This window comes from Prionailurus viverrinus, chromosome A1, assembly GCF_022837055.1.
Source record: "Prionailurus viverrinus isolate Anna chromosome A1, UM_Priviv_1.0, whole genome shotgun sequence".
Classification (NCBI taxonomy): Eukaryota; Metazoa; Chordata; class Mammalia; order Carnivora; family Felidae; genus Prionailurus; species Prionailurus viverrinus.
In genome coordinates, this window is record NC_062561.1 from 46,552,501 (window position 1) to 46,564,747 (window position 12,247).

The following is a 12,247-nucleotide window of genomic DNA, read 5'->3' on the forward strand; positions in this document are numbered from 1 at the left end:
TCACATAGTAGGATTTTCTTAAGTTATTATTGAAGTGTTATAGCAAGTTCTGCTTCTCGAATTATAATTCATAAAATAATAAACCAGTGCCTTCATAAAATTTCACCTAAGTTTGACTTTGCATGTGCAATCTGCCATCTGCTTAAGAAAGAACTCTGGAATTCAGAGAAATTTGTTATTGCCTACTGTTATGAATCACAGAATTAAAAGTATCATTATTAAGTTCAATACCTTTAACTCACATGCTTAGAAACTGAAGGGTAAAGTCACATTAGGAAGTGTTTAGAGAATATTTTATAAAAGGCTTTGAGAGATGCCAAGAGAAATTTTATCTTAAGAATGAAAGTGAAGGAAAAGTTAACACTGTTGGAATTTTAAAATGAAAATACTCAAGGCCCTATGTACTTTAACATTATCAAAATACAGAAATTTCTATAGAAAAGGGGCTTTTACTCTATACACTTCTATATAGTAACATGAGATACTAACAGGTTAAGATTTGTGATATATGTGGGTAAAACAAAATAATATTTACTATTAATTTGTGTGATGTCGATCTAGAATTTAAAAGAAGGCTATTTTTGAAGACTCAATCCTAATTCAAGTAAAATTAGAATTTTTCAACATTGAGAAATGTGCAAAAGGAAATACCCTTCAAAAAAATCATTTCCACAAACTTGAGAAAAGCGATGACATAGTCATTAAAAAAGATGTTTTGTAGGAAAATAATCTATATGGTTGGAGGCTAAGAATAAAACATTAACAAGAGGAAATCCCCATACGGCCAGGTTGCTAACTACTTTTTTGCTTTTAGTGCCCTGTCCTTAAATTAAGAACACCAAAAGAAACCTTTTATACAAGTATGCTAACCATTGGAAATCTTGAGCATTGCCAACCAAACAAAATATGCCACAAAAGAAATGTTTTATGGCCTGAAGCAAATCCCCTGTATTTCCTGCTGCTTCTTAAATTATTTCTGCTTCTAAAATGGCATGAGACATCAATGAAAGAAAGTCCTCAAGAGTCACCAACAAAAGAAAGTTTTCATGTTTTTTCGTGAAAACAAATAAGGGGAAAAGACTCAAGCATAGGGAAAATGAGGATACATATTAAGGAAAAATATATAGCAACAAAGGAGAGAAAAAGGGACAGAGAAAGTTTTTGCATTTCATCTGGTTCACTGTTCTGGCATTTGGTAGGTATTTATCAATTCATTATGTCATTTTGGCATACTCAGTCCAAGACTGAAATACATTAATGTAAATAGATATTCAATAGTTCAACTATACATGCTTAAGTTTTCTATAATTGGGGAAAGCTGATACTATAAGCTTATCTGTATCATATATTTGATTTTTGCATACATGCAACTTAATTTTTAATTAAAAAATTAAATTTCATAATAATAAAAAATGTGCACATGAGACAATACAAAGGTATAAAACATGCTCTAAAATGTGTTGAAAATAGCAGCGATTTGAGAAAAAAACAAGAAACAAATTATGTATGAGAGAGTAACATTGTACATTAGCATCAATGGACAAATATGCAGGGAATAGACAGTTTCCACATAAAGAAACAATGAGTCTGCTTATACAATTCAAATATCAATTATTACTGCCTATTCCACGAAATTTAGAATGAGGGAAAAGATCAGCAATGATTTTAAAATCCAGAAAGCTTGATAGAACCTGGAATCTGTAAAAGTCAGAAGACATAACATTGGTTTTGGAGCTCTGAGCTCTACCAGTTTTCCTAAGCACGTATCTTTGACAAAGTCCTTATCTTAGTCAAAGTTTATAATAGCGAAAGGATTTCTCCTTAAACTTGGGATGACTGATACATTATTATGTCTATTACTTCTTGATATACTATACCAAGCTGTTTTTCACATTTATATTTTGAATGCACCTTACATTCTTCCAAGTTTCAAAAACCTATTAGTGTTTTTATTTTTAAAAATAAGGAGTGAATTTATTCAGCAGCTAGGACTTCTGAATTTAAATACCTTCAGTTAACGGTGACTTAAATATTCTAATAGAGTGGAGTTGATAGTTTTTTAATATTAAGAAGATTTAAAAGTGCTTAAATATTACTGATGATTAAGACTTTAGACCACAGTGATTCTCAGCATACAAATTAATTTTGGTATCTATTTTTGAAATCAATGTTTTTTAAAGAATTATTATCTTTTGAATGATTTAAAGTGGTAAGCAGCAAATTACATATAGAAGTTTGAGCCTAAAATGACACAAACATATAATTAATTTCTCTACAAATGTCTCTAAATTAAGTCACTTGTTTTTTTTTTTTAACGTTTATTTATTAATTTTTGAGACAGAGAGAGACACAGCATGAACGGGGGAGGGGCAGAGAGAGAGGGAGACACAGAATCGGAAGCAGGCTCCAGGCTCTGAGCCATCAGCCCAGAGCCCGACGCGGGGCTCGAACTCGTGGACCGCGAGATCGTGACCTGAGCCGAAGTCGGACGCTTAACCGACTGCGCCACCCAGGCGCCCCAAGTCACTTGTTTTAATACAGATAATGTGTAGTAAGAAAGTTACAGGGCTAGTATCAGGCACATGATAAATGTAGCCATGAAAGAAAACAATTTTTAATTTAGTAGACTCTATCAATCTGGAAAACCATGAATATTTACTATTAATTCAGTATGCTGAAAACTAGATAAAAGTGAGAGAGTATATATAAAAAAAAGAGCAACATAAAACAGTTACTATAATAGTATTAACATCAATCACAATTTCTATGATCATATACCTACATTTGAAATCATGAGTTCAATGGTAGTTTTACATTCCTAGGAAGAATATTAAAATAAACATTTATTTTCCTTTATAAAATACACATTAAAATACTGGAAAACCTTGGGCATATAGTCAAGGTCTTTATTCTGACAGCAAAATTTCAATATGATAAGAAGTACCATTAATGATATAGAAAGTTTTTGTATAGATCATCTTCAGAACCTTCTACCATTTCATGTAAATGTAGCTTCTAGAAGTTATATAATTATACCTTTTCCATCCTATTACTCCTTAAAGAGTATAATCTTTACAGTTGTTTTTACTTTCTTTTACTATCACTTAGAATCTCCTAATGATTCAGCCCAGATCAGTATGGATTCATAGATTGCCTAGAAAATGTAATATACAGATAACTCCAAGGAGTTTATAGCCTTGTGTTTGGAGCAGACCAATGAAAAAATAATTTCCAAAAAACAAGGCAAATATTGTAGTGAAGATTTTTGGAGCAGGCCTATAAGAAAACCAGAAGTGGACTCCCTCAATCAACCCAGTATGGTATTTCAGGAAAGGCTCCATGGTGGTAAAATTATAATAATAATTTTAAAAATAGACAGATAGATAGAACTCATGACTCATGAAAAAAATAGTTATGGAAATAGCAGGGAAACTCAACTTGAAGTATCAGTTTGTACAAAGCTGTCTACCAAAAATTCCAGTGGAACTCACTATTCTAATCATGTTACTGATCATGCCTTTGGTGATGTTCTCACTACCACCTTTGGGCTTTGATATTTTACACCCAGCCCTTCTCCATTAGGTTCTGGAAAAAAATTAAGCCCTAAAATCTCGACATCTATTATATGTCATAAAATAACTTCCACCTTATGCATTCCATGTGAAATCAGCTATGTAGTATCCATGGGAAAATTGAGAAATGAATGACTCAATCATTTTCTGTAGGACTTTCTTCTTTCACAGAACCCTGATGGAGAATGGTTGCTTAACTTATACAATGAATTCTTATATTTAAATATTTTTACTTAAAATTTACTTCTCCTATGAAGCTTTATATTTTCTCATGATACTATTTTTTATATTTCTACAAATAGGTTTTGATCAAATATAAAAGGTATATGTCAAAACATATGTAAGGTACAATATATAAAATATTTTTATTCATTGCTAAAGAAAAGCTTGTGAAAAAATAGAATTACATATTTAGAGACCATCTAGCTCACTGATGCATTGCATATAGTCCATCTAGCTTAGTAATAGCATTTGATATCAAATTTCAAAATGAAAAATTAAAAAGTTGCCTTAATGCTGCTCTCAATTATGCCTAGATTTTGACATATTGGCACCTAGAAAAGATTATCATTTTCTCACTGACATTCCATAATGCAGATAATCTTTAAAAAATTTTTTTTAAATGTTTTTATTTATTTTTGAGACAGAGAGAGGCAGAGCATGATCAGGGGAGGGGCAGAGAGAGAGGGAGACACAGAATCTGAAGCAGGCTCCAGGCTCTGAGCTGTCAGCACAGAGCCTGACATGGAGCTCGAACTCACAGAATGTGAGATCATGATCTGAGCTGAAGTCAGACGCTTAAACTATTGAGCCACCCAGGCACCCACGCAGATAATCTAATTTGTAGAAATAATGTACTCTTTCTCCCCAAAGGCTCAGCATGACTGTTTTTATGTTGAATGGAAAAAAGTTTCATATAAGCATTTTTACTTTTTGTGAATAGTCTTTTTCTAAAAAGTTGCCCCACCCTAACTTTGTCTTTCTCTAATCATTTTTTTCTGTTTGATCATTAAATACCCAATTTTATTTATTTTCCTTTTGACAGCTAATTGTGCTTTTGGTGTTTTTATGTTTTCCAAAGAGTTAATCCTTTTTATAACGCTGATTATTTGGTATTCATGTCAAAAGATAGTCAAAGTACCCAGTCTATATTAATAAAATTTAAAAATATTAAATTAAGACGAAAAAGATGTGGAAGAATTCTTATAATCACAATTCAAACCTTACTATTTGAAACACTAAATTTGCACCTCTAGCACAAATTTTTAACATGCATGCCAAAATAATATTTAAATTTCTTCATGAAAGTATTTTATGAAATAGGACATGAAAATACCAATATCTGCCTGTGAAAATGGATTAGGGTGATACAAATGAAATACAAATAGGAAACTTTCAGCTTTACACAATCTGGGCTTTGTTATTTGTTACATATAATATTTTTTTATTTTTTTAATACAAAATTTATTGTCAAATTGGTTTCCATACAACACCCAGTGCTCATCCCAATAGGTGTTCTCCTCAATGCCCATCAACCCCTTTCCCCTCCCCCTCCCTCCCGCCCCCACCATCAACCCTCAGTTTATTCTTAGTTTTTAAGAGTCTCTTACCGTTTGCCTCCTTCCCTCTGCGTAACTTTTTTTTTCTCCCTTCCCTTCCCCCCATGGTCTTCTGTTAAGTTTTGAAATGCTACTAGTACATTGTTTGGTAAGATTCACTTCTATTTCCTCATTGATCCAACGATCATGTATATTTGAAACCAAAAATATTCAAAATAATGCTTCTATGTTATTGTAGCTCTATCAGGTAAAGAAAAATGACAATTGGCCCTAGGTACTGGAAAGTAAATTATCACCTACCTGTTGTATGTAAGGAAAAACAGCAGATTTTCATTCATACTTCTTTTTTGCTGAAGAGGCTTAATATTTACCTAATATTATAGGTTTTTAACATGTTTATATGCCATCTTTTGTGGGATTGAATCACTCATTCTATGATTAAAATCTAGTCCACATGTTGAACAGGAAAAAAAAAGGCCACATAATCATATATTACCTTTTTCAATATGCATCCTTTTCGATTCATGTCCCATATCATGACCAGCCAAATCTCCCTCTTTGGGCCCAGGGAGGACGTTTGGTGATAAACCCATCAGCATCTGGTTCATGGACAACCCATTCTGATGGACAGCTGTCAAGCCCGGAACAAAAGAACAAAGACAGAAACACCATAACACACAATGTTCAAACAAATTAATTAAACTCATTTGGACTCAAAAATAAATAAAATATGATGGTCTAAATTGGCATTATAATCTAAGAATACTGAGAATTGGTAACCATGATAATCTTAAGAATAAGAAAAATAGTGGAAATGAAAACATTTTATCTTATTTTTATTTCACAAAGAATATAATATTTTTAATATCTGGAATACTTTTGAATGGCCATAACACTATGAGCACTAAAAGCTGTTAGCTTTCAACAAGATAAGGCACTGAAATAACTGTTTCAATATTCATAATCTATACTAGTCAATAAAACACAAGGTTTCATAGATATCAAAGTACTTCTTTAAAATTTGGATTTGAACTCAAACTTGAATATACAAGTGCCCAATTAATATCTATTAAATGGTTGAATGAATAAAAATAATAATTGCTTTCCTGAAGTATTGATAGTAACCTGTAACTGCTGAAATAATAAAGTAGATAACAAAATACCCTTATGATTTTCAAAATCCAGTCAATAAATTTCTTAATAAATTGCCCATGAAAATCCTAGTTGGATGAATACATATTCCATAAAAACTTACCTTCTCTGAAAAAATAAGATTTTTTGGGAAGTATCATAAAACTATATATATTAGGAATTATCATTTGGAAATCACCATAGCAATAATTGTTTGAAGGAAGAATCTTCAGCAGATGATTCTAAAACGAGTGGAGTGAAAGTTTGATGAAAAATATAATATCCATGTAGTCTTAATATGTTTCCTCACAAGACTTATTATTGTTACTTATTACTTACAAAGGTTTAAAAAAAAAAAGAGTAACTTTACAGCAGAGAAATCTAGTATTTACCACCTTAACCAAGAGATAGTTATGACAAGTATGGGAAAAACAAATGTGTACTGGAATGATATACCAAGGGCATGCTATCATGCTTCTGTGATCCTTGCCAAAATTTCATAACTTAAGTCTAATCATGAGAAAACAAAAACATCCAATCTGAGTGAAGTTCTACAAAATAAATGGCCTATATACTTTAAAAAATATCAAGATACTGAAAGACAAAAAAGACTGAGGAATGGCTCCAGATTAAAAGAGACTAAAGGAATATGACAAGCAATTGCAACACGTGATCCTGGGTTGGCTTTTGGACCAGTAAAGAAAATCTTTTGCTACTAAAAATACTAGTGAGGAAAAAAAATAAAAATCAATAATAGTGGGAAAGTTGGTGAAATTTGAAAAAGATTTATAGTTTAGAGAATGGCACTATAATAATCTTAATTTCCTGATTTTGATCAATGCTCTGTGGTTATGTAAGAGAAATTCCTTGTTTCTAAAACATAAACAATGATGTATGTGAGGTAAAGAATCATGATGTCCATGATAGGAACATTAAAGTGCCATTAGGCCAATATCTCTTTCAGAGACACTGATGATTGGGTGAATATGGGTAACGAGTATGAAAGAATTTTTTGTATTATTTTTGAAATGTCTGTTAGTCTAATTTTCAAAAAAACACATTAAAATATGCACATTTGTGAACATGTATTTGCATATGTGTGTGTGCATGCATTTGTGTGCATGTGTACGTATTTCCATTTGGACAATCATGGTAGTCCAAGCATGCAAAAATTTCTCCCTTGTTCTATCAAGAATAAAAAAGAATACAATGATTAATTTAAAACATGAATGTATAACAAAATTATTTCAAATTGCTCCCTATCTGCCCATAATTTCCATTTAAGTGTCATGAAAAAATATTTTTCTTTCTCTAGGACAGTGCCTTTTCACTGACGACATCTTATAAAAGCATAAAAAATGAAATGAATATGCATCATAAAATCTAATGTCAGCACTGCACATAAGCATACAGAAAATATTTTATATGAGAAATTGTTTTAATGAAACCAAACTTTGGGAATTAAAGTTTACCAGCCCCAGCAAATGTCATTGATTTGGAATAGTTATCAAATGATATTTTCACTTTTATTAATACACAATGATTATCATCTCTTACAAAATTAGGGAAATATGTTCTAGACAGGCCAAATCAAGTATTCATATTTAGAATTATGTTGAACTATATAATTATCAATAATTAACTACTTTTTAAATAATTGTATTACATATAATTTAACCTAATATTTCTTATCTATCTCAATAATATTCATATTAAGGATTTCTGCTTTATGCAAACATTCTTTATGATTTATAAAGACACTTTGTAGCACATGTTTTTCCTATTATAAAAATATTCTCAACAACCAAATAACTTCAGTAAGTTATGTGTAATTAGATATAGTTCATACCACAAACATGATTCCTTCAAATTAACTAAATCCTGGAAAGGATACAATGGATATTGATTCTGTCAACCGATATAGTCACTGTTAATATGTTCATTTTATTGGAAGAAAAGTATTAGATTCTTAACACAAAATACAGATACAAAATAACCAGTTCATTGAATGGTATTTTTAACTTTACTCTTGATTTTCTTGGTTAAATATCTAAAAACGTTATCATGAAATACAATAGAGCCCCTGCTCTTTAGAATTTAATAATAATATCTGACAATGATATGCATCATTGACTTACTAATTCAAATCCTAAAATTTAAACAATTTAAAATTCTTCCATCCAGTGGTCATAAAAATGACAAAGCAATTTTTTTAAGTCTATCGTTTTGACTGTTACTAACTTTTATTTCTCTCTGTGGATATTTTTTTCAACGCAGGGGTGAATTCTGAAAATGGATAAATTTCAAGAACTGGTGGGGGAGGGGGGAGGAGGGGACAAAGGAATAAAGTTGAATAATCCCTAAGCCATATACCTAGCCACTAGCTACCTGCGAGCTGGAGGTGTTTACTTCAGAAACTAATCTGGAAGGTTACTTTCTCTGTTTCATAGCTCAAATCTTTATGTGTGGCATCAAGGAGAGGGAGTTTATATCAGAACCTGTTAATGTAGTACCATACCTCATGATATTGCAAACTGGGAAACATAATTTTGAGAGATGGCTATTGCTACAGAGCTTCAGAACATGATACATCTGAGATCTATTTGGAATGAGGGCATTTTGATTAGAAAAGCCAGCTGCACCTAATAAAGTTTAAAATGGTGACAAGTAGAAGTATGAGACCTACGGATTCTGTCAGAAGAGCTCTCGGTCCGTGCTGGGGAGCTGGACACGCTGCTGCTGCGGTGTGATGATGGGTGGCTGCCAGGCCTCCGGCCCTCCTCCAGAGAGGGTGCAGGCGAAGGGCTGTCCGGGACTCGCTCCTGGGGCACCGCGGGAAAGAATGGGGGAGAGAAGAGGTAAATACATGGGAACTTGACGTCCTTCTCGAGTGTTGATTTTCGTTAATGCAGTACTGTAGAAATGCAAAGGAAGTAAATTCATCCTTCGCTGACATTTTAACCTTTCATTTGAACAAAGCCAAAGTAGGGAAAGACGAGTTAGCAAACTGGTTCTACAGGCAAGCAGATCAGCAGATGCCAATCCCCTCTTTGGAGAAAAAAGGAGCCCAAGAAGGCAATCCTTTCATTTTTATTTTTTTAAGCTTACTTACTCATCAAGTGGGAGAGAGAGAGACAGAGGAAGAGGAGGGACACAGAGAGAGGGAGAGAGATAATCCTAAGCAGGCTCCACGCTGTCAGCATGGAGCCCAACATGGGGCTCCACCCCATGACCCCCGTGATCATGACCTGAGCCTAAATCAAGAGTCCGATGCTTAAAAGACTGAGCCACCCAGGTGCCCCAGAAGACAACCATTTCAGAGCCTATTAGACAACACAAAATAACAGAACAAAGCAGGTTTCAATTCTAGACAATTATCAATTTAAAGAAATCCCTAGATTCTATCGCTTCAGCAGTGTCTAAGGATCATTTAGCACACAAATTATCAATGTGACAGACCATAATAACAATACCAGAGGAGTTATTCACAGCTATTTCATCATGGCACTGCTCTGGACACACTTGGATGGTCACATTTTAAAGCATCATAGAAATCGATTATTATTTAACATTGGAATAATTTTGTTTGATTCAAATAATTTTCAGACTACCCCCTTCTCTTAGCTCCAATTCAACCACATATACGTATTAGGGGAAATTCATGAAATACATATTAGTTGTAGCCCAGGGAAACTTGGTATTGTATTTCCTGATACTATTTTGTTAACACATTCATCCCATTCCATATCTCCCCTGCCAAGCCCTGAACCTTCCCCCTTAAACTAATGTGCAAATATATCATATAACTGCCTCCAATGAACTATTATAGTGTTACAGATTAAATAAGATACCTACTTATTAACATTTTCTTCTTTGAGCAGTAATATATTTATACCTTCAGACATCAAGGCACATAGGCCTTGAGGAACTGTCTTTTCCATAATTAATAAATATTTGAATGGTTAAAAGCAAACTACATATGTAATAAATAAAATTAAATAAATAAATAAATAAATAAATAAATAAATAAATAAATAAATACTTATTCAGGTGCAAAAATGCAAATATTAAGAGAGCAGGCTTTAAAAAATATAAAAGAAAAAAAAAGTTCTAAAATAACTAACTTGTGAGAGGTCAACTGACCAGTGAGAATGAGGGTCATGCATATCTTTGGTCTCAGAGGCCCCATTGGCCTGGTCAGATTCCCATTAGGATGGTTCCCATTCCTGCTTTGCATTAGAATCACCTGGGAAGTTCTTAAACATGCCTATGTCTGGGCTTTGCTCCCAGAGATTCTGGCTTACTGAGGATTAGGGGATGAATTGTGTCCCCAAAAAGAGTGCAGTCCTGATCCCCAGTACCTAAGAATGTGACTTCATTTGCAAAGAAGTTTTTTTGCAGCTGTAATTAGTTAAAATGAGGTCATACAGGAGTAGGGTGGGCTTTTAATCCAACATGACCCGTGTCCTTACAAGAAGATATTGTGAAGAAATGAGAGAAAATGTCCTATGAATAGAAAGGCAGAATTGGGCTTTAGAACTGAGTTACTAAGAATGCCAAGGATTTCCAGCAACCACCAGAAGCTATGGAGAGACAAGGAATAATTCTACCTAGATCTCAGAGGAAGCACGGCAATGCTGACATCTTGATTGCAGACTTCGGGCCTCTAGAATGTGAAAGTATACATTTCTGTTGTTTTAAGCCACCCAGTTGATGGTGCTTTGATACAGCAGCTATATACACTGAATCAGAAGTAGAGCCCAGACATCAGTATATTTTTAAGATTCCAGGTGATCTTAATGTGCATTTAAAAGTGAGTACTGCTGGTCTCATTCCTGTTTAATTTTTCAGTCCTGAACATTGTTGATAAACATCTTCCACATATATGCGAGTCTTAATTTTTGAAAAAGCATGACAAAGAAAATGAAAATAACCAGAAAAAATGACCAAGCCCTCTTCCAAAATTCATGCCTAAACCAGTTTCCCATTATATATATTCCATGGAATAAAAGAAGTAGTCCCATAAGAAACTTCATGACCAAAGATTTGAGAGGTCTCTCAATACTGTAGCCAAAACAAAGGAAAAGAGAAACAACAACAACAACAACAACAACAACAACAACAACTAAAATCTTTCAAGAGTTTCAATGCATATTAGAATCTTGTTGTAAAGATAACATTTTGAACTTTAGGAGCTTTTGGACTAATCTAAAGTGTGTGGGTTGGTTTCTGTAAAGGACAATTAAAACCTCCCACAGGAGAGATGTAGTATCAATATTATATAACACTAGCCCTTTACCTTAATTGATTAGAGGTTAAGTGCTCTATTTTCTACAAACAGCAAAACTGGTATGTAGGTAAATGTAAACCTGACACAATATATTGTCCTACCCAAGTCACGTGGGGTTGCATTTGAAAGACCGAAAATAAGCAAATGAGAGAGAGAAGTGGGGCAGAAGAGAGGAAAGAGGAAGACATAACCCCTCAATATTAATATTTACAATTAACTTGTTTAGGGAAGTTTATGACACATCATACATTTGTTATACTAAGGGATACCAATATAAGATGGTATCCAACTGTGCAATTTGGAGGTGAAAATATTTTGGAATTGGGGCCCCTGGGTGGCTCAGCCAGTGAAGCGTCTGACTTCTGCTCAGGTCATGATCGCACAGCTTGTAAGTTTGAGCCCTACATCAGGCTCTGTGCTGACAGCTCAGCATCTGGAGCCTGCTTTGGATTCTGTGTCTCCCATTCTCTCTGCCCCTCTCTCTGTCTCAAAAATAAATAATAAACCATTAAAAAAAATTCAAACTATTTTTAAACCTATGTCTCAAATAACACAAAAATGAACGTATCAGTTATTTTTCCAAACTAAAAAAATCAAAGAAGGTATACTTCTAAATGACCTGAGGTCTTTAGTCCACACGGCAAACAAATAACCTAAGTTTCTAAAAAACAAAAAGATACATTATTTAAAAGAAT

At 33.3% G+C, this 12,247-nt stretch overlaps 1 protein-coding gene across 1 annotated transcript in view; it reads right to left on the reverse strand.

Moving 5' to 3' along the window:
• Positions 1–12,247, reverse strand: part of DACH1 (dachshund family transcription factor 1) — a 433,928-nt gene that overhangs the window by 110,568 nt on the left and 311,113 nt on the right. The window contains exons 5-6 of the mRNA XM_047850847.1: positions 8,949–9,084; positions 5,628–5,762 (exon numbers count right to left, since the gene is read on the reverse strand). Coding sequence (XP_047706803.1) covers positions 5,628–5,762; positions 8,949–9,084 — 271 coding nt within the window. The remainder of the gene's footprint in view (positions 1–5,627; positions 5,763–8,948; positions 9,085–12,247) is intronic.